The sequence below is a fragment of the Cervus elaphus genome, chromosome X, assembly GCF_910594005.1.
Source record: "Cervus elaphus chromosome X, mCerEla1.1, whole genome shotgun sequence".
Classification (NCBI taxonomy): Eukaryota; Metazoa; Chordata; class Mammalia; order Artiodactyla; family Cervidae; genus Cervus; species Cervus elaphus.
The window spans coordinates 142,694,537-142,719,083 of NC_057848.1; the positions used below are offsets into that span (position 1 = coordinate 142,694,537).

At 35.9% G+C, this 24,547-nt stretch overlaps 1 protein-coding gene across 9 annotated transcripts in view; it reads left to right on the forward strand.

The window, feature by feature from the left end:
• DMD (dystrophin) overlaps nt 1-24,547 on the forward strand; it is a 2,565,910-nt gene that overhangs the window by 1,113,525 nt on the left and 1,427,838 nt on the right. For all 9 annotated transcript variants that reach the window (XM_043895268.1, XM_043895262.1, XM_043895270.1 and 6 more), the window contains 2 exons: nt 5,796-5,919; nt 19,498-19,585. In XM_043895268.1, the coding sequence (XP_043751203.1) occupies nt 5,796-5,919; nt 19,498-19,585 (212 nt within the window). The remainder of the gene's footprint in view (nt 1-5,795; nt 5,920-19,497; nt 19,586-24,547) is intronic.

A 24,547-nucleotide genomic window follows, 5' to 3' on the forward strand; every position in this document is an offset into this window, starting at 1 on the left:
TTTTAGTTTCATGGATTTGTAGGCAGACGTGAGCCACCTTTACTAGAGATACACTGAATCAGAAGGGTGTGAGACCAGAGAAACCAAGAATAAAGGGAGAAGCTGACATTGAATGGTGGATATTCACATCTCACCTTTATGAGTTAGCATATTTGATGTATAATTTAATCAGACTAATGTAAAGGAGAGGGGATAAATTTCACCAAAGTGGGCAAAGTGGATTATATTAAGAAGTCAAGTTTCCAAAATGTTAATAGAAAGTTTCCAGTGGAAAGGTGGATAAGAGTCAAGTATTTCACTTCATTGGAGGAGGGACAGACTGAAGTATGGCTCCTTGGTTCCCTACGAAACTTGAAGTGAGTTTTGTTTCTAGAAGTACTTGAATAAAGAACAAACTTAAAGTACAGGGTTAAGAGATCTGAAATTTTTCTCTTTATCCTAAGAAAAATAGAAAATCTTTGCATGGTTAAATGAATGAAAGTTACATAATTAGGTATGTTTTAGAAACGATAATTTCACCAGTGGTGCATGGAACAGATGGGAGAATTTCAGAAAGATTGCCTAGAACCAGTTGAGAGGCCATTGCAGTAGTTTTTGTCACATTTAACGATAAGATCAATGAGGATGCCAACTGAGGAGATCCTGAGAAGCAGACAAATTCAGAAGAAATAGAATATTTGATGGATTAGACTTGGCTAAATATGGGAGGGAAGGGAGAAGAAGATATCAAAGGTAATAGATAGATGGTGATGCCATTCACAGGTCTGAGGGACACTGAGAAGTTACCGGTTTGGGAGAGAAATCCAAACATTAAGTCTTGACATTATATATTGAAAGAGTTCTTATGGCGTGCAAGTGGAGTCATCGAGTTAGAGGATGATTATGTAGCTATGGAGCTCAGAAGAAATGCTTGAAGTAGAGATATCTATCAGATTCATAGATATATGTTGTTGCTCTTGTTTAGTTGCTGAGTCATGTCCAACTCTTTTGCGACCCTATGGACTATAGCCCGCCAGGCTCCTCTGAACTGACAGGAAACTGGACAACTCTTGCAAAACATTTGCCTTTGTAGAAGATAAGAGAATGGCAAGAGAGGAATTTGGAGGTCAAGAGAGTGTTGATTTTTAATAAAGGGATCAAATAAAATATGTTTAAATTTCCATATGAAGAATTAACTTGAGAGAGAGGGATTGAATTTACAGTGGATAGATTAAAAAAAACAAAACAAACCAAACAAACAAACAAAAAAGAACAACTGATACACTCAGATACCTGAGAAGAAGTAAGAGGATGAAGTACCAAATGCAGGCAAAGGGATTGGCTTTAACTCATTATTGACTGGGAGATTTTTGCAGAAAGTAATGCCTGTGGCTGGTGATTTTAATTTTGGCTGGCCAAAAACTAATTCTGTTATTTCACTAATACTTTGTGTTATTACATTCAATAGTTACACCTGACACATCTGTAAAGTCTTTTGATCTTTGTAAAATGTTGTCTTCAATCCACTTTTCTGCAGAAGCAAAATAGCATTCTCTAGCACTGTGAGTTTCATTTTCACTTTCTGTATCAGAATCAATCACTAGCATTTTTTTTTGTTGGTCTAATATTCACATTGTCTGAATCAGAACTGTATACTGAAGAACTGTCATCTTCTGAGACACTAGTATATATGTCACTTGGAGAATCAGAAAATATCTGCATAAAATTCGCTGAAAAATTATTTTTCTCCTAAAATTTTGTGATGCATAATTTTTGAAAATTTTACATTTATAATATACACAAGTTGGAACAAAAACCTAACAGAGCAAAATGTGAATAATAACAACAATCATAAGTTGTGTAATGAACCCTTGATCAATTTTAAGCTCTAAGAACTTCGCAAGGTGATATTAATTGTATCACTCTCTAAAAATGTATTGACACGTCTCCAGTCAATAACATTTGGGTAACAAAGGTGTATTAATATGTCTTCCATCAATAATGTTTAAGTAAAAGAAGAGAAAATCACTCATTGTAAGGGAAAGGAGTGAGAAGGGCACGGGCAGGTAAGATTGACTATTTGGACATAGGAAGTGGAAGTAGAAGAAATTGTAATCTGATAATTGTGCTTTTCTCCATCAAGTAGGAATGGATGTCATCTGTTGATAGGTGGAGAAAGAAGACAGATCAGAGCTTTGAGAGCTTTGGGAAAAGTTTAAAATAGTTCCTGTGGAGAGTCAGAGCTCAAGGTGAAAAAATTAAACATGGCAGGATGCGGGGTTCATTTGAGGTTGTTGATCATTGACTTAGTATGGCTTTCCACAAGAGTAGATATGGAGACGAAAGATTTTGATGCAGGTAATTAATTTAGGAAGTAATTCCATGAAGCAAAGTGAGGAAGTGAGATAAGGAAAAGGCAGCGAACACAGGATGATACATGAGCAGATTATCGATGGAGACAACTGCACTCAATCCAGCTGGGAACCTTTTGAGACACTGCGTGTAATAGCCTTCAGGGTGGTTGCACTGAAGGGCAAGGGAGCTGCATTATTTATCTACCAACTATCCCCGACTCTCACATAACTAAGCTGTTAACATCCCAGTACTCCTGGCCTGCCTTATATGCTGGCGAAGTGAATGCCCACAGGCAGAGACACACAAAGGTTTATCCCGGGCTAAAGGAAAAAAAAAGTCCTTCTTAAGACATGGGAAACATGCGCTGGATTTGTGGGGTGACTAAATGACCATAGTTGAAAACTATTAATTTTATAAATTAATTAACATCAATGAGAAAGATTTTTGGCAGCATGCAGAAGGACTCTTTTTAAATCAACATTGCAAACGAAGAAATAGGAGACCTAATAGTTAAACTTCTGCAAAATTCAAATATAGGAAAGATAGCCACCATGTATGATAAAATGAAACACCAGTACTATGTATGATTCATATCCAAATGAAATAAAGGATTGACATTCAGTGATGTGAGATTTAGAATAAAAAAAATCTCTGAATTCTGATCTCTGTTTTTTTTTTTTTTTCTATTTCTAGTTGGGTAGCCTTGGTAAATAAGAAACTCAGTAAATACTTATTACTATGAATCAGGCCCTCTTTGAGGTGAAGGATATAATGGTGAACAAGATGAATTAAGTTTCTTCCCTATGGTAGTAACAATCTGAGATCAATTAATTAATTTATCTGAGCCTCCATCTCCTCATACAGCAAAGAGATGGATCATACTTTATTTAGCACAGGCTTGTAAGAAAGCAAAGGAGGCCATGCTTTTGGAAATGTTTTGTGTTCTGTGAAACTTTTTATCAGTTTAATTTTAAAACAATAGACTGCGACCAACATAAAAAATTCTTCACAGGTTTGTTTGATTTAAAGGCTACATCTATGAAAGTATTCATAAAGAGAGAAGATACTTGCCTATTCTTTCCTGATTATAGTAAACACCCCTCATATGATTTTGTTAGGAATCAAATTTTAAGGAAAGTAAGATAGTCACAAACCAAGGAATATCATCAAAGTAACTAGGAGTAAGGTAGGCTGATCATCAGATATCTTCTATTGCAGGGGTCCACAACTTGCCTGACCTAATGTCTGATGATCTGAGGTGGAGCTGATGTAACAATAATAGAAATGAAGAAAAAAAAAGAAATAAAGAACACAATATATGTAATACACTTGAGTCTTCCCGAAGCCATCTCCACCCCCACCCCCAGTCCCTAGAAAAAACTGTGTTCCATGAAACCAGTCCCTGGCACCAAAAATGTTGGGGCCATTATTCTAGAAGATTTAAACAGCTGATTTCAACTGTTTGAGGGTTGTATTGGAGAAAAAAACTATAGCATGGTGAATACAGTACATTACTTGGCGTCTTGTATTTTTATTTTTGTTATACTCCACACATTTCATGTGAAAATTGAATAAGTTTATTTTCCTGGATACTTTTGTCTATTTTGTTTTATAATTGATTGGATTAGATGGTCTCTAAATTCCCTTTATCATAGATTCTTTACAGATGGTGATAAAATCTATAGATTCTTTCTCAAGAAAAATGCACATGCCTTCCGAATTGTGCCTGAAATTTCAAGTGATTCCTAGACATTCTCCACCCTTGCAACTCATCTGTGACTCCCTGAAAATCTCTGCTTTAACTTTATCTGAATCACCTAATCAGAGTTAATAGTTTATTTCCATTAGCTCCATAGATCTCTGGAAAAAAAGAGTGTTTGAGGATAACAGTGTAGGTGATCACATATCTCTTGCAGCATAACAACCCACCTCAAAATGTAATGGCTTGAAACAACAGTTATTTATCATATCTCACAATCCTGCAACGTGGGCAGTTCTGTAGCTCTAAGTGAAGTCAGCTGGAGCACTTACTTAGATGTATTCAGCTGGTGTTTGAGTTGGGTCAGAAGGTCAAAGGAGGCTTTATTCACTCTCCTGGCACTCCTGCTCAGTCACGTCTGACTCTGCACGACTTCATGGACTGTAGCTTGCCAGGTTCCTCTGTCCATGGGGCTTTTTTCAGACAAGAATACTGGAGTTGGTTGCCATTTCTGTACCACTTGCTTTTTTCCGTGGTCTCTCTGCCTGGCAAGAGTGAGCTTCCTTCAAACACTTTCAGTTCAGTTCAGTTCAGTCACTCAGGCATGTCCGAATCTTTGCGACCCCATGAATCGCAGCACGCCAGGCCTCCCTGTCCGTCACCAACTCCCGGAGTTTACTCAAACTCATTTCCATCGAGTCGGAGATGCCATCCAGCCATCTTATCTTCTGTCGTCCCCTTCTCCTCCTGCCCCCAATCCCTCCCAGCATCAGGGTCTTTTCCAATGAGTCAACTCTTCGCATGAGGTGGCCAAAGTATTGGAGTTTCAGCTTCAGCATCAGTCCTTCCAATGAACACCCAGTCTGATCTCCTTTAGGATGGACTGGTTGGATCTCCTTGCAGTCCAAGGGACTCTCAAGAGTCTTCTCCAACACCACAGTTCAAAAGCATCAATTCTTCGGTGCTCAGCTTTCTTCACAGTCCAACTCTCACATCCATACATGACCACTGGAAAAACCATAGCCTTGACCAGACAGACCTTTGTTGGCAAAGTAATGTCTCTTCTTTTTAATATGCTATCTAGGTTGGTCATAATCTTCCTTCCAAGGAGTAAGCGTCTTTTAATTTCATGGCTGCAATCACCATCTGCAGTGATTTTGGAGCCTTTAGGATCCTTGAAATTCTTATATAATGCATGCCTTCTCAGAGTGTGTGTTCCATGAAGACAAGATCCAAGGTTCAAGCACTAATCAAACCTGTGCTTGCATTACACATACCAATAGCTCATTTGCCATAGACAGTCACGTGACCAAATGCAGCCTCAGTATGGCAGTGGAGACGACATGAAGGACTTGAGTATTCCAGGTATCGTTTAATGGGGGCTACCAACAGGAATCTTTGTTTGTTTGTTGTGAATACATTCCCAAAAAATGATTTATCTTGGAAAACACTGATTTTTCAATCAATGCAGACATTCAAGCGAAGACTGAAGAGTAGCTTATAGGAGATAGTGTACAGATCGTTGCTACATTGAGATGAATAAGATTACCTCTGTGATCATAAGACCAGATCAAAGAAGACTCCAAATTTTGAGCCAACCTGACTAAGGAAATAGTAGTGATATTAACATTAATAGGGGCATCAGGCAGAAGTTTCAGATTGGGAGAAGAATGGTAAATGTGGATAGATTGCCTTTTTTTTTTTTCCATACAGAAGAAAGAGATAATCAAGAAATAATGATCCTTATTCTTCCCTGTCTTAGGTTGGATGTCGATATAACTGAACTTCACAGTTGGATTACTCGTTCAGAGGCCGTGTTGCAGAGTCCTGAATTTGCAATCTATCGGAAGGAAGGCAACTTCTCAGACCTTAAAGAAAAAGTCAATGTAGGTTATGCGTTAATTTTTATGTATTTTTCTAACTTTTGCTGCTTGTAAACCCTGTGTTCTGAACTCTATGATTCTCTTAGAGTTGAAAAGATTAATGTGGTATGCTATAATGGTTTTAAATATATCTTTAAAATATGTTTTGCATATCAAATAGAATCAAAGTTTAGCCTGGAGAAGTCTTTCCTGATTCTGCTGTGACTGCCAGGAATACTTTTCATAAACCTTCTTTAACTTTTATATTATTTAGCTGTAAATTAGCAATTTTGTAGCATAAAGTCATATTGATTTCCCTTCATACATTGTTCTTTCATCTGAAGGCTGGGATTTTAGTAGGCTTGCAGAATAGAATGGAAAAAAAAAAGACCTGATCCTTAGAAATACTATAGATTCTCTTTGTGCTCTCACTGTCATCAAAACTTTATACTTTGTAGTCATTATTAATTATCATAAATCATAACATACTTGCATTTTCTGGATATTTATGTATTATATTACCATAACTAAAAGATACCCAACCTTTTTCAATATTTATTTATAAGAGATCATTTGCTATTTTTATTCCCTACTGAGACATTATAGTTTTGTCCTTTACAATGCAGTTTTTATTAATTTAGTAAGAGCTGTATTCATCTTCAGGGACATTATCAAGGCTTTGATATTTCGACTTTGACATGTGAACATCCATTTTGGTAGGTAATTTGCAATAGTTTGTGAGGGAATTTCTAACAGGAAGAGTAAATATTTTCAGTGGGAAGGCTAAAGAAACAGGTATCCTGAATGTTAAATAATTTTAGTTATAGGAGGATCTTGTATGCGGATTAACTCTGCTTTATCTTTCAATCATTTGATTTCATGAATTATAAAACCTGTTAGATTTTTACAAATACAACACTAATATAGATACAAGGTAATACTTGCTGTGGGGTTGGAATGTTTGGAGAACAAAAAAAAATGTCTTCTAGGAGAAAATAATCCTTTATTTTTAAGGCTACTTTAGAGGAAGAAATAATTTCATTAACGTTTCTGAGAGCTGACTTTATAAATGGGAATGTTGTTTTAAATTTATTGTTGGCTTTGATATATTCTGTTATCAGTTTAATAATGGACTATTTGTAAACAGTTTCAAGAAAAGGGAGTTATGATTATATTGTTAATAATTTAGTTTTAAAATTAAAATGAAGGATAATGTGTGTAGTAGAAAATAGAAAAATGTCTTATTTGAATGTACTTATTTGAAGGTATAGTCTTTGTTATAGTTTTTTGAAGGAACTTCTACAAGTAGAAAATTACTTAGAGAAGATGCACTCTATGTTTTGGAGTTCATGTGACATATTGATCCACTGAAAGTATGAATCACCTTGGATAGACATATTATTAGCTAATTAAAATTTTTATCTATCTGAGCAATCTACTTATCTATATGCCATCCTATTTCTGTATCTTAAAATAACTTTGATCAAGCAGGAAGATTGAGCTCTAGCATTTTAAGACAGTAAATTCAAAAGTTTCCTGTTATCATATGGTTGCCTAGAAGCAATTTACATTTAATCAATAGTGTCAGCAATGAGAGACTGAAAGTGCTAAAATATATATATACAATATTGTATGAGTGGTTTTCTGATGCCTGGTGAGTCACCTTTATCAACTTCTCCTCTCATATTCTGAAATAACAACATCATTCTTAATTGCCTACTAAAATAGGACATGGAATGATTTACCTAGACATTTCCTTCAGGCTAAATATAATGTATACGTATTAAAAAATCCTTGAGAGAAATACATAGCAATGATGATGGATATGCAGTTTATGCATACATTAATTTTCTTGCTTCTTCACCTGTCCATTTATGTAGGTTATTTTGAACACATGGGAGGCCTGTCTCATGAGCTTGAGTGGTATTAATTCATTTTCAGGCATCCATTAAAAATGGCTAAATATCACTCCCTCTGTTTTCATCTTTCACTTGAAGTAATAAATGACTGAAGCAATCAGGTACTTTCACCCAGTTAGAATATCCTAGGACATCACCCCTACAATTTTATATATTTTAAAATCTGACAGAAATGTTCCTTCTCTATTAACCATGTGTTTTATCCATATAATGAACATAATACATTTATTTAAGAGTTGAGTTCTGGGGACTTTTCTACTGACAGTGTGGACCCTGAACAACCAGTATTGGCATCACCTGTGAGCTTAGAACTGTAGGATTGTTTTCGGGCTTGATAAATCAATTTGCATTTAGAAAAGATCCACAAGTAGCTTCTATGTCCGTAAAAGTTTAAGATCAGTGCACCCTCTGAGACTTTGCTAGACTCCTAGATGTTCCTTCACTCATTCTGTTAATGTTGCCACAGTTCAGATTTTCCAGCTGATTTTACAGGTATAGAGCTACTCAACATCTTGAACTGAGCACATGGTAATGTAAGTTAGGAATTACAGCAGAACAGCCTCTCTCTCTCTTTATTTTATTTTATTTATTTATTTTTGGCTGTGCTGCGTCTTCATTGCTGTGCAGACTTTTTTCTAGTTGTGGCGAGTGGGGACTGCTCTCTGGTTGCCTCCTGAGGGCTTCTTGTTGTGGTGGCTTCTCCTGCTGCATAGCATGGGCTCTGGGCATGTGGGGCTTCAGTAGTTGTGGTTCCCAAGCTCTGCAGCACAGACTCAGTAGTTGTGGTGCACAGGCTTAATTGCTCCACCGCATGTGGGATCTTCCCAGACCAGGGATCGAACCCATGTCTCCTGCATTGGCGGGAGGATTCTCTACCACTGAGCCACCGGAGAAGCCCAAAACAAACCTCTTCTGACCATAAGGTGATTTCATACCTCTCCAATGTTCTCCTGAAAAGCCTTCTTCCTAGCTGTCCAGGTCAACAGGCCTTGGGCTCTTCCTGGAACCTAGACTTGCTTACACCCTTACCAAATCAGCTTTTCACCAAGTTCTATTGGAAATCTTCAAGCCAATTAATTTGTTTCCATGATCTCGGTTATTTGTGTTTGCCACTAAGAATATAGGCACCCCTGTTCACCTGTCCTTCCTTATATCCTCATCACTGTGCCCTTCTGTACTCTTTCCCCTGCCTCACTTCCTCTTCTGTTCGGTTTCTCACACTCATTCACTTTATGCTCAGAAACCCTTCGTCTAAAACAAACTTTCTGTCCTGTAGACCCATTCAGTTCATACACAGAAAAGACTTTCACCCTTGGATCACCACCAAGACTAATGACTCACTCCCCCACTCCTTTGCAATCACTAGTCTACTCAGTTCTCAGGGTCAATTCCAAAGATATCACTCTTATGTAAAACTCTCTCTTCCCCTGTGTTTCATGTCAAGAGGCCATCTGTCATTCACCAGTTTATTCTATTGTTTTCTCATTGTGAACCTGATGCCAAAATCTTCAATCTCCTCCACCCAAATTGTGCCTTAATCCCTTAAAAACCTCAGTTCATTTGGGCCGTCTTGCTGTCTCCAAAAGCTTCCAATTCTCTCATCTCCTCAATTCACCTACCCACTTGAATTAACAATACCTTAGACACTTCATGATTCCATTTCTAAACTGCCACACTTTAACAGGCTCATCAGTACTTCTTCCTAAGCTTTCCATACTTTCCTAATACATTTCTCAACTTCTCTCCATAATTACTTCAAATTTTAATGGGTCTCTTAAATTTTCTCCCACCATTTACAGTAGGTGAATTCTCCTCTTATTTTAGTTAAGATAGTATCTCTTATATTTCATGTATTTGTGTTCATGGTCTCTTTCTTTTCCTCTGCCTCAGTGGAAGAGACTGCTTTGATGCCTTAGGACTAATCCCAGGGCAGGGATGTTGTTGAATATCTCTACTGTTTGTGTCCTCAGGATTCTGTTTTCATTTAACCCCACCTTCATTTTTTTCAATCCCTCCCTATTTTCTGATGATAAAGAATCAGCCTTTAAAGAGGCTGCTTTTCCATCTTTGAGAAAATCTTCCTCTCCTGTAAACATATACGTGTCTTTTTTTTTTTTTTATTCCCCTTAACTTCTCTGCAGGACTAGACTCCATTAACCTCTTAGTCCTTCATGAAAGTATTTCCTCCTTTGGATTTCGGGGTACTATTCACTACTATTTACCTTTTTTATGTTTTTGCCCATTTGTTTCATTTTGTTTTTCCTTTAATACTGAAATGCTCCACAGTTCTTCCCTTGTTTTTCACTCTAGATTATCCTCATTACTTCCCATTCAAATAGCATCTATTTTCTCATGATCCCTAAATGTGGGTCTTTAGCTTATATCTTTTCCCTAAAGCCCAGTCTGGTATATCTCATTGCCTAATAGACACATTTAATACTGCCTGAAAACTTAAACTTCAATCTCCCCAGTCCTGTTTCATTCTTTCTTTTTACTGTTCCTTTTCCAGCAGCATCACCCAGATACCTGAAAGCTAACTGGGTCATCTAGATTTTTTTTTCCTACCATTCACAAGTCTACCCTTTGACAAGTTCAATTAATCTCATTCCCTTAACAACTCTTAAAACCGTCCAATCCTCTCTATTCCCATCACCAGAACCCTGATTAAAGCTAACGTCATAGCTCACTTGGGTTTAAGATGACAATCCCTAGCTGTCTTCACAGCCACTAGTGTTGTATTCCTTTAGAGGTTTTCACGTCACTTCTGCCAAAGTGAACTTATTAAAACATAGCTAGTATCTTTTTTGCTTTGTTTATATTCATTTGAGAAAGAAGAGAGCAGCCACTGAGACCCAGGAGCTAGCTTGGCACTACTGTTAGGGCTTGGAGATGCTGGAGACTAGTGCCTGCAGCTCGTCTGCCATGTTCTCATGTTAAATATGATGAACTGCTCACAGTGCGAACATCAGACAAGGCCACTCCATGATCATGATGGATAGCAACATCAATGTGACCATTATGTAATCATGTCTCAATACAGTAAAAAAATACTGACACTGTCCAAACCAGAGGCCCCCAAACTCTGGGATCTAATGCCTAATGATCTAAGGTGTACCTGATGTAATAATAATAGAAATAAAGTGCACATTAAATGTAATGCACTTGAATCATTCCAAAACCATCCCCCTCCCTGGTCCAAGGAAAAATTGTCTTCCATGAAATTGGTCCCCGGTGTCTAAAAAGATTGGGGACTACTGGTCCATACCACCCAAAATGACCCAAATATCCTTCTTCTTCACTAATATGGCAGATCATTTCCTTTACTAATCATAGCTTTAGCCTTTCTATATTCTTCCTGCAACCTAGATAAGAAAATTTAAGATACCCAATCATAGAATCATGGATTTCCCTGGTAGCTTAGCTGGTAAATGATCCATCTGCAATGCAGGAGACCCTGGTTCGATTACTGGGTTGGGAATATCCCCTGGAGAAGGGAAAGGCTACCCACTCCAGTATTCTTGGGCTTCCCTGGTGGCTCAGCTGGTAAGAATCCACCGGCAATGTGGGAACCTGGGTTTGATCGCTGGGTTGGGAAGATCCCCTAGAAAAGGGCATGGCAACCCACTCCATTTTTTTTTCCTGGAGAATCCCCATGGACAGAGGAGCATGGCGGCCCATGGTCCATGGGGTCCCAAAGAGTCAGACATGACTGAGCGACTAAGAACAGCAATCATAGAATCACCTTCACTTCGTTACAGCATCTAATAAGGCAAAGCTTTGCTTCCTTGACCATCTGCATCACTTTACACAAGCCCAAGCCCTCTAAACTATTTGTAACATCCCCTTAGTGACATACCCCAGTAGTTCCCTATTACATGCCTTGACTTCTTGCAACAAATAAATCGACTTTGTTAATCTATAGGTGTGTTTCTGGTAGCCTTTTTCTGAAAGCCATTGACTAAGTCAGTCTTCGTGTTGCCTTTATGAGGACTGCTGCTGCTGCTAAGTCACTTCAGTCGTGTCCGACTCTGTGCGACCCCATAGACGGCAGCCCACCAGGCTCCCCCGTCCCTGGGATTCTCCAGGCTACCATGACCTAATTCCTTTTTACTTATCCAGAGTGATTTCTGACCATTGTTACATTTATTATAGTGTTGGTTTCTGGAAACTAGGGACTGAAACTTACTCTGACTTTTTTTTTTTTCCTTCTTCTTTTTCCTGTTTTTTTTGATTTGGCTTAGTTTGATTTTGGTATCGCAGTATGTAATCTAGTGCTTGATATTTAATCTAACTAATGTTTCACTATGTGAGTAGGTGATTTTTTCAGTTCTGCAGACACATTTCAAGTCAGGCTCTGCTACCAATATGAAGGATATAACATCTTCTGAATAAACATTTGAGTGAATAAATTACTTTTTCTGTCAAAGGGTAAAACTTCATTATAGAATCTTAAGTGAAAAGAAAATTAATTGCTTCTATAGTCAGAGTAGGACTCTGGGGAATGTGGAACTGACTTTCATATTAATTAGAGAAGATGTCATGAAAGGAGGTGTCCTTTAAAGAGATGCTGGTAAGAAGGAGGGCAATAAGTTGTAAGTGTTTTTAATCGGCTTATTGAAGAACTAGTAAACTTCTCTTTTCTGTATACTTTGCTTGGAACTTATGCTGATTATGTTTCTTTTTTCTTTATAATACAACTAAATTGCCTTTTAGATCAATTATCTTATTTTTTGAATTATAATTTATATCCACTATTATATTAGCTACATGTGTCCAACACAGTAATTTAAATTGTCTTTTATTTTGCACTTGAATGTATATACTTTAGAATTCATAATTTCCTGATGAGCTATAAGAATTTTCATGAGCACATTATATATTTGAAGATGAACAATACATTGCTCATAGAATGGTCCACTGATGCCTTTTTTACTTGAAATTTTGTGTGCTAGATACTTTAGATTCTGAATAGTAGCTTCTAAACATAGGATCACATACAGAGTATATACTGACTAACATATTATTCTCTTAGAGAAAATTATTTCACAACTCTTCTATTATAAAAAGAAAAAAATTAAAATTTAAATATTGTATACATATCACTCATATATATGCATGGGCTTACACATATGATAAACAGATATTAAGGAATACACATGCAGAAAAGCTGGATGAGTTTCTACCAGAAGAAAGATTAGAAAAAGCTCATATGTCAAGGGCAGACCTGTTTTCATGAATAAGGTGATTTTAAATAGGTTGTTTAGTTATCAGTACTTAATGCTATAAGAAGAATTGTACTTGGTAAGAAGAATATTAGAGCCTTTCATATTCTGTATAGTAGTGATGGCTAAAAGCTAACTATAGATATTTGGACTAACATTGAAGATGAAACGTATGTAAGAAAATGGGTGTCATCCTTAACATTCAGATGATGCTTTTGGCCTTAAAACAAGGGGAAAGTTTACACACACACACACACACACACACACACACACACACTAAAGAGATGCTGGTTAGAAGGAGGACAAGAGGTTGTAAGTGTTTCTAATCAGCTTATTGAAGAACTAGTAAATTTCTCTTTTCTGTATACTACATGTCCTCCTTTTTACCAGCATCTCTCTAATGTTTTTATTTAGTCACTAAGTTGTGTCTGACTCTTCTGACGCCATGGACTGTAGCCCTCCAGGCTCCTCTGTCCGTGAGATTTCCCAGGCAAGAATGCTAGAGTGGGTTGTCATTTCTTCTCCAGGGGATCTTCCTGACCCAGGGATCAAACCCAGGTCTCCTGCATGGCAGGCAGATTCTTTACCTACTGAGCCACCAGGGAAGCCCATATATTGTATGTAAAAAAAAATATATATATATATAATATATATATATATATATATATATATGATATATATATATATATATATATATATGTAAGAGGGAGGGGGAGAGAGAGGGAAAGAGATTGACTGATTGATGGATTTAGAACCGTGGAAGAGGAAGAAAGAGTGAAGATGCTGAAACATTTGAGAAAATCTGGGAAAAAAATAATCTCCAAAATTTTTGAGACCACTAAAATGTTGTTACACTTATTCTCTAGTGAGTAACAAAGCATTCCCACATGTCAGCAGAGCCAAAGATTTTGCACAGTCTGAAAATCCAGGAATAACTTAATTAGGGTACTTGAAAATATGATACTCTCTACTTGCCAAATGGAATTACTACTGAGTCCAAAGAATCCTGATTAGTATCATAGTCAAGAAACATTCCTTTGTCTTTTGTTCAGTATCAGTTCTCCATTTTACAGTCTCCAGTAAGAATTTAGGATCGTGATCCTTATGAGATTGGTGTCTCTGTTGCCTTACTATTTCATTTCTATTAAATTCAACATCTTCTAGTCTCATAGTTTTATATCACTTTTTCCTCGAGTCCAGGATATCTTAGCGAAGATGCCAAAAATGCTTCCTGAATTTTTGTTTGGTAGGCTGTTGTCGGGAGTTTATACTCACTCTTTTTTTTTAATATGTTATTTTCTTCATTATATTGCAAGTACCAAGGTGAGATTCTATTGTTTTGACTTGGTGAACTTTACACAGTACTCTTTGCTTTCTGTTTGAGCCATTGTTTATTCCTGTTATCAGGACTTCGTAACAATCCTGTTGGAGAGAGAATTGCTGTGCCAACTCTCAATCTAACCTAAAGTTTCCAGGAGATTTTAAAACTGGATCCAGCTTTACTTTTCAGAGCTTGTAGCCCCGAAACTCCTGGGCTGGTTGTTTGACCACTGTATGTATAGCCACCAGGATTTGTTATGCATGTACACCTTCTTAGAGATTTTGAACTGAGGGTAGGTGGTAGAGACCATAACATTGTGTATGGGGGTGTTATGCTACGATAGACCTCACTTTTTTGTGCATCTACCGTATACCAGGCCCTGCTCTAGGCACTGGAGATAGCACAAAGAAGGGAATGCATAAGGATACATGACCTTCTACAGTTGATATGCCTGTGAGGTGGATGGAAATTAAGCAGATTAATATAGAATGTTACTGATAAATGCCAAAGATGCAAATGAAGTAGGAAGAGAGCTAAGAAGTGTGTGTGTGTGTGTGTGTGTGTGTGTGTGTGTGTGTGTGTAGATAGAGTGGCAGTTGAAAGCCTCACTGGGAAGGTACCATTTAATAAAGATTTAAAGCTAGTGAAGAATGGACACATACCTGAGATGGGAGCATTTAAGGCAGAGAGAAGGGTAAATGCACAGACGGAGGAGGTAAGAGTGTGCCTAGAGGATGAGAGAGCAACAAACAGTATATCTGGGGCTGAAATATCAAGGTGTTGAGTAACAGAAGAGATCAGAGAGGGTAGGGAGATGAAGGTTGGGTGAGTCCATGGTTAGGCTTTGAGCTTTTGCTCTGAGTGAGAAGGGAACTTCTGGAGAGTGGGCTGGCTTCCTCTGTCATCTCTGTGGAGAATGTATCATTAGGGGGCAAAGGCAGGAGTAGGGATACCATTTAGTAGGTTATTCTGAAACATCCAGGCTCGTGAGAGATGATGGGGGTCTTTTGATTAGTGCAGCAGTAGTGAGTAAAGTTGCAGCATCGCTTTCTGGATGAGTTTTGAGGTGAGAGTCAGTAGGATTTTCTGATGGATTGCCTGTGGGGTTTGAGATAAAGAGTCAAGAAGGATGCAAAGTCATTGGACTGAACGAATGTAAATAAAGATGGAGTCCGAGAACATGCTACATGTAGAGGTTGGGGAGATGAGGAACCTGCATGGCAGACTGCGTAAAGGCAGTCTTTGAGGTTGGAGGAAGTGTGTGCTCATAGTCTAGGAAGTCACATCAGCATTGCCAAGAAGAGGACTGCTCTGAACCAAATTATCCTGATAAGTAAGTTGAGGACTGAGAATCAACCAGTGACACTTTCTGACTGTCAAACAGCAGAAAGCAGTGGGGACAGCCTTCAAACCAACTGAAAACAGAATGACTTCAAAAGTTTGATTACCTTCATTCCTGTCTCTTTGCTACCCTAAATTTTTTCATTTTACTTTTAGTCAACTATCTATAGCTGTGTATGAAATGAAAGTTGCTGGACTCTTCACTAACGTCTTCATACTTCACAAGGCACATTAGTGCCAGTATTTCTCTTTATTTTCCAATATTCCTCTTTAAAGTGATATAACTTATCAGAACTCAGGTATCATGTAAACATGGACAAATATGAAGAGGCTATTGAATGGCTTCTTAAACCCATATCTCTATGCCTCAGTTACCCAGTTTGCATGTAATATACATCACCTGTGGAGCATAATAATTGGTCTGTACACAGTTGCCCGTCAGCTTATAGACTGTCAGTGTACATATCAAGTGACCAGGCATTCCTTCTGATACCTTGGTGCCCATGCTGCATTAATATTTTGAATACCATCTCTGATGACATCCAAACTATCAGGTTATCTTTACTGTGAGTTGGAATCACATCTGTTCAAATCTGTTTGATTCATCTTCATTGAAATACCCCTAGAAGCAGTAGAGTATGTTTGAAAGAGACCTTAACTTGTAATTAGATCATCAGGGGTCTAAAGCTTTCTACTTCTGTCATCTTTTTTTGTTTGTTTGTTTTTGGCCAGGCCAGGCAGCTTGTGGGATCTTAGTTCCCTGACCAAGGATCAAATCTGTGCCCCCAGCAATGGAAGTGCAATGTCCTAACCACTGCTCCACCAAGGGGTTCCCTTTATCTCCGTGACCTTGGATATTTGATGATCTTATTGGCGCTCAGTTTTATCTTGTGTAAAATAGGAGAAAATAATGCTGATTCTGTCTGATAGAATTACTATGAAGCACATATAAAATAATGCACATACGCATTATTTTGGTACACAGTATTAGGCACTCCATTTTTTTTTTCATGGTCATGTCAATGTTTTCAAATCTTTCACAAATTTCTTTGTGTCTCACTTTCCTCCTCTGTCAAAGTGGGAGAGTAATAGTACCTACTCCAGAGATTATTGTTTTGCTGTGCTGATGATGCTGGTTATTGTTACCTAAATTAGAACAATTGGAATAATATGGCTAACCAAGCAAGGTTTATTTAAGCTCAAATATTGCCCCCAAGATATTCAATTATCTTTGTCTCTCTGTTAGTAATACTAATTGATTATTCCATTAGATGCTTAGAATAAAGAGCTTATGATCATGACATTTAGAAAGCCATTAATAATTTCTATTCATTATTTATAAAGACAACATGGGATTCTGATTCTACTCTTTATATAATTTCATATATTAAAAAAACTCAATGTAGATAAAATAGAGGCCACTCTGATAGAAAATGGTAATTCTGAAACTGTTTAAGTTGAAGAACACAGTTTGTTCTCATTGTCCTTGCTGTCATTTTGTTATAGTACGAGTATTTATTTTTTCTTTTTTTTTTGTCCTGATGTAGTTAAAATTTGAGACACCTCAAATCCTGCTCTAACTCTTGATAGTGGGAGTATTTGAATATATTTACTTAGAATATGCTTATTTTTCTCTGAGCCCTTTGCAAAGAGCATTTATCTTTTAATGGAAAATAAATTTAAAGTATTAGGAAACATGTGGCAATTAGACATGAAGGACAGAGAATTTAGAAGACAAAAGTTGAGAATTAAGAAAATGTCAATTTTAGAGCTTTGTCTAGGTTCTTATCTTTAACAGTGTATTGTGGCTCCTTTATTTTCATGGACTTTTCAGTCCAAGTAGCAAGCTAGAACCTTCCATGGTTGTGGACATGCTTTTGTAAACAATTCAGTAATGTCTTTGTGAAACTGACTTTCAAGATAACCCAGAAGTTTCACCTGCTAATTGGTATGGGATCCTGGGAACATATAAATCCCCAAGCACCACAGTCTGTGTACTTAGAAATTTTCAAGTAGAATCCAAGATACGAAAATGTTTCTATAACCTTTGGAGTTTTGGTACCAATTACATGAAACTGTGTTCTCATTTGCTGCCCTTGATGCCATAATTAAAAGTGTTTATATTCCAACTAAGCTATAAATACTTTTTTAAAAAGACTGACATTTTTTAGTATTTTATTTCACTTACTTTGCTAAATTTTGATTAGTTTTAATGTATATTATGTTTTTCCTGATTGGATGTATTCTATTATCTATTAGCTTTTAGAATTTTGCTCTCTTTGACCTTGAATCCAGTAATCCTAGTTCATGGAACTCTTTTTAAAATAAATTTAAAGAACTCTATTCACTTGTGACTACTTCTTTAAATTGGAGAATCTTTTAAAATATTTAAAAATATATGGATTATTTTATGAGCATTCCCAGCATTTGATATGCTTGGAGAATTGTCCAATTTAGATGATTACTTACTTATCTGAAAGTATTTTTAGTGTTGCCATATTGCTTGTGTCTATACTTCTGTCTGCATATCTAGATCTGTGTGTCTGTCTTTAACTCTTTGCTTTCAGAGGGAAGACACTAGATCTGCACTCTGCAATTACAGTTGACACATTGTAGCTTTTACAATTTAAATCAACTTAGATTAAATTAAAAGCTAATATACCCAGTTGTACTTGCCATGTTTCAAGCACTCAGTAAACAAACACATGTGGCTAGTGGGATGCAGATACAGACTATGTCCATTCTTGCTGAAAGTTCTATTGAACAATGCTCCTTAGAGTGTGCATGTATCTATTATATGCTTCCCATCTGTACTCCAGTATTAAAATCTGGAATATTTGTTTAAATGCCTATAAATCTAAAAGTTTTACGAAACAGTCTGATGTGTAAAAACCTGCTGCCACAAACTCAAGTGAAATCTTTGTATAAGGTGACTATTAAATCATAGAAGTATTGCTCTCATTGTATGTTTAATATATTATAGCTTGTTTTTCCTGCAGATAGTTTCAGGACATATAACATTGTTATAGCTATAGCTTATTAATGACTATAGTAATATAGTTCTACTGCATGATAGCTTAGAATTGATGTCTCTGTAGAGACATTATTTGCTAAGCTCAACAGTATCAAATATTACCTTTTGTTAAGTAACTGGGTTTCTGTTGTTTAAAACTTAACTTTGGTTAGGAGAAATGAGCAAAGGGATTTAGGAAGCTTTATGAAACTGAATTTCTTTTTCCTTGAAATGGGAGTACTTTGACAATTTTAGAAAAATTAACCTGCAGTCCTGTATTAAGATAAATGTTTTTTTTTTTCACTAAATGATTTATGCTAGTATACTTTTTCCCATTGTGTATACTTATTGTATTTTGTTTTATTTTTAATAAAGAATATATACTGATGTTATTAATAACAATTTCAGTGGCGTATTTTTAAAAGGTAAATTCCACTTTAATGATCTAACAGTTTATCATTTCATGGTTTGTTATGATTTGACTTTGGTTCCTTTTGGGGGGGCAGTCTTAACTTATAATGCCTCAGAAACCATCAGGTAAAAAATGTTAACAGTAGACATCTTATTTTTATTTTTTTAAGAAACAACTCAGTATGAAAATGACTTCTGCTTCATTGCCATTTTGATGCATCTGTTGCCAAGAACTTGAGAAAAAAATCTTTAGATTCTCATGATAAACTGACAGAGTGAAATATCTTAAGGCTTGAAAGGGCAAGTAGAAGTTATAATTACTGTGTAGTTTCACAATCCTTGTACTGAATACTCACCTTTGCTATCATGCTGCAGGCCATAGAGCGAGAAAAAGCCGAGAAGTTCAGAAAACTGCAAGATGCCAGCAGATCAGCTCAGGCCCTGGTGGAACAGATGGTGAATGGTAATTACACGGAGTTGATTTAGATAATCTTCTTAGGGATTTGATAAACACATAGGTTCATATTTATCAGCTGAATTATATCAGACAAGCACTTCCTGAATGAAAATTTAAAGTGAGTTTGTGAGCTTTTTATTATTGTTTCTTAATGCAAAGCAAATTATTTGAGGAAATCCAACTTTGAGTCCAATGAAAGAAAATGAAATGTGGTAGAATGTTTTATCAGTCTGTTGCCAAGAAATCAATTTTAGTGCAAAGTCTGCTTACATTTGTCCAAATTATTTAAGAAAACAAGATTTGCAGAAATAAATGGAAATGTAAGCAATCATATGATATATGTCAAGTGATTATAATCAGATTTAAAATAATTTTGGAATATATTTTTCCTATACCTATTTGCTAATAATATATTTGACATTTTCTGTGTTGTTTTCAGTTTTTAACTTATTAAAAAAAAAGGTCTCCTCAGGGGAACTTTTTTTTTTTTAACTTCAATTATTTTGAGTGAGGTAAAAGTACAAAGGTAACAAAACAAATTTTAAATGAATTAAAATTAATTTTTGCTAACACTTGGTACCCCCAAAGCTGTCTGAACAAAATGCTATTGATGTCAATTGTAAGCAAAGTTCTTTCCAGCTGTCCTTGTTATACTACCGTGTTCATTTCTAGGTGTAAGTGGTTTATGAAAATCAGTGTGTGTGTGTGCTTAGTCGCTCATTCGTGTCTGACTCTTTGCGACTCCATGGACTGTAGCCTGCCAGGCTCCCCTATCCCTATAATGCTATTTCCAAACAAGGTTATTTTTTTAAGAATATATTTGTAAGAATATAATAACCAAATGTAACAAATGTGTTTTTGTTAGGCATGTCAGCTTTTTCCAGTACCTGCCTGCATTCTGAGGCATAAATTCTGTGTTTGAATTACTTTTTGCTTCAATTGCCATGTTGGCATTAAAAAATTCAATGATCTTCCTAGGAAATCAATTCATTTTCTCCTTCTAATGGGCCCCATGACTATATTTGGTTAAAAATAAAAGCAAGCAAATAAGACAGCTGACAGTTGGGTTAACAAGTTAAAGAATGTATAGAAGATGCAAAATACAAAAAATATAGTTGTTTAGATACATGTTTGCTGGGCAGTTTAACTGATGAGTTTGACAACAGCATATTCATACTACATAAAATTATGTGATCTAAAAATATCCTTATACTGTTACATAATTTCCCCCTGGTAACTGCAATATCACTTTTTCATTTTTATAAACTGATATAAAATCTATACTTTTACATGGTCTCGACTTTAAATGGCCTTGGTTCATAATCAAATATCAAGCAGACCTTAACTCAGATTATCTGATAGTAGTATACACTGAATTACTAAAAAAAAATAGAACCCACCTGCCAATGCAGGAGACTTGAGAGACGCAGGTTTGATCCCTGGGTCTGGAAGATCCCCTGCAGAAGGAAATGGCAACCCATTCCAATATTCTTGCCTGGGAAATCTCATGGACAGAGAAGGCTGGTGGGCTACAGTCCGTGGGGCCACAAAGAGTCGGACATGACTGAATGACTAAACTCAAAAAATAAGTTAAAATTTAGAAATTAAAGTAATGATGTTTTTTAATTGAAGTTATATGCAGGGTTAAAAGGCTTACCAGGTGACTCAGCAGTAAAGAATCTGTCTGCAAGACAGAAAATGCAGGAGATGCCACGGGTTTCATCCCTGGGTCCGGAAGATCCCCTAGAGGAGGGCATAGCAACCCAGTCCAGTATTCTTGCTTTGGAGAATCCCATGGACAGAGGAGCCTGTCAGGCTACAGTTCATAGGGTCATAGAGTCGGACATGACTGAAGTGACTGAACACACATGCACGGGTTAAAATGATCTATTATTAGTGACAGCATAATTTTCTAGATTATTGCCCTCATAGCTCAAAATTTTGGAAGCATGAAGAAACATCATGATCTATAGTAAGTCTTTAATAAATATTAATTGGCTGATTAAATTCTTTTTAGCAAAGCAAAATTAAGGCAGTAATTGAGATAACGACATTGGTAATTTCAGTCAGAAAATAATAACACTCCTGAAGGAAAATTCTAGTTTATGTAGAATGCAAAGAGCAGTAAGGGGTAGGGGTTATAATTTAGACATTCCTCATTGGATGACTATATTGATCAAATTTTAAGCTTCTCATGTGTTCTGTTAATGACTATTTGGTGTAAGTGATACGTGATTAATTTCAGATTTGGACTATAAATAGAGAATAGATAGTTCTACTGTGCTCTATTCAATCAAACAGTTTGCATGATTACTAAAAATTACACTCAAAGATTCGAACTTATCATTTTGTTCCTTTTTGTCTTTCATAGAAGAAATTGCTTAGTATTTATTTTAAGCAATTGTGCAAGTTGTGAGTTAAGCCAAGTTTGCAGTAAGTGCTTGGAGTACCTCTCTAGGTATATGTCAGAGGAACCCCCAATCCTAAATTGCAGTTGCTCCACCAACATAGAACCAAGTGATAGAGTATACTGATGTGGTTCATGAAGTTGAAAGACACACTGGTTTCTCTAAACCAGACTTCTCAGCAGTTATCTCAGTAAAGCTCTTAAATTTGCAAGTTAAGAATTTCCTTTCTCAAGTGTGACTATGGAGCTGTAATAAAATTCATAACCATATAAAACACATGCATCCTTGTTTTTTATTTATAGAAAGGAAAAAGAGAGCTGAATCATGGTACTTCATTTATGATCTCATGTAAATATCTATTCCTTTAACCACATATCTTGTCCTTAAAAATTAAGATAAAGGCAGATCATTCCTATATGATGTTATAACTGTATCCAAGTAATGCAAATATATATAGATTAAATGTTTGATTCCCTATGATAGCAACACTTAACATATATTCATAGTTTAAAATATGTATGAAGATAAGCATAAATATAGCTATTATAAAGAAAGCATTCCATAACTATATATGTGTATGTATATATACACACACATAGGAAACTGAATTTTTTACATAAAATAGTTTATCATGGGATTAGAGCATGTTTCAAGTATCTAGAATGCTTTTGGAACTCTTTTTCCTTCAGAATGAAACTCTAAGACATGCAAAAAAAGATTCCTCAATGCTTGTAGTTTACATCAGTTTTGACCCAAAATGGTATATTTCCAAACATATTTCCAAATCAGTTTTGGCCATTTCTAAGTATCTACTGAAAGCATGAATTTTTAGCACCACTTAAGAAATGCAAAAGAAAAAGTATCTGTTAGTCCCGAAGGCATTTACCAAATGAATTTAAGAAAGGCACTAAGAAACAGGGAGGTAGTGTCTCAAAATGGTTAAAAAACAGAGATTATTACCATGATGCCAATATAGAAGAAACTGCTTTCATTTGACATTGCAAAGTTGTGCTACAAGTCAATTGTATGTCCTGAAAACACTGTTTCTCATAACACACGTTTAGTTTTGCGGGGTTAAATAGAAGTTATGATCAATTAGAAGATAATTTTCATTTTGGCTGCATCTTATAAAATGCCAAGTGTTATAAGCAGAATATTATAATATAGTTACTATTAAATATTCTGAGTTTTAATATCAACTACATTGTGAATTTTTCAGTAAAATGAAGTATACTTGAATGATATGCAGAAATTCAGTAAGAGATTCTTATTAATTCATTTGGGACCTTTTTTTAAATCAAAAAAGTTGCATAAATTATTTGCCTACATCAAAGCTATACATGAACATTTTCCTCTTAAGTGTATCAGTTCTTTTAGAAGACTATAAAGGATCTTCATGATCATAATAGACTAAAATGGAGGCTACAATGATACTAAAAGGGAGAATATTATATAAAATGTTAATTTCTGGGATTTTGACATGGAATTTTGATATAACTTTGATTTATCTATTTAACTGTTTCTTTTAATTAACATTGGATTTATTGCTCCTGTATCAAAATCAGTTGATCAGATAAGTATGGGGGATAATCTTATAGTGTTGAGTGGTGGAAAGCTCTTCCTCTTGTTAGATAAATTTTTCACAGATAGAATCTTTATGAAGTTTATTTTCACTATATAAGATTAGTATCATAGCCTTGATGCTGCTACTGCTAAGTCACGTCAGTCGTGTCCGACTCTGTGTGACCCCATAGACGGCAGCCCACCAGGCTTCCCCATCCCTGGGATTCTCCAGGCAAGAACACTGGAGTGGGCTGCCATTTCCTTCTCCAATGCATGAAAGTGAAAAGTGAAAGTGAAGTCGCTCAGTTGTGTCTGACTCTTAGCGACCCCATGGACTGCAGCCGACCAGGCTTATCCATCCATGGGATTTTCCAGGCAAGAGTACTGGAGTGGTGTGATCATAGCCTTAGTCTCTATAAATTATTCAATCCTAGAACTTTAATGAGAGTAAGTGGGAGATGAAATTGGGTACCTAGTGATCTACTTATGTTTCCTGTAACTGTGATATTCTGAGAAGGGGAATTTCCAGATTTTTATTTATTTAAATTAAAACAATATACAATGTGGACCCTTTTTAATGTTTATTTTTATGTTAAACACAAAATGGTATAAACTAAAATTTTAGAAAATTTTAGCTATAAATATCAAGTATCTTGCTATTATATCAGTAATATAGATTATTTATAAACACAGGTTTCAAGTATTTTATTTTGAACAGCTTTTTAACTCATTTGCATAACTTCAGAGCAAAAGCTTTTTATTGTTTGAATGAGATTATGGGACTTCAGGAGAGTCTAGAACAGTTTTATGCCTAAAACTATGCTCACTTCATTTTTATCTATTTAGCATTAGACTTCATTTTTAATTCTTTTTGTAAAATAATGTTCTTGTATCAAATATTTAGTCTGCTTTTCAGTCAGATATAACAAAAAAGACCCTGGGTTTGATAAATAATTTTCCTTTATTAATATTGAAATTACCAAAATGTTGCATCAAA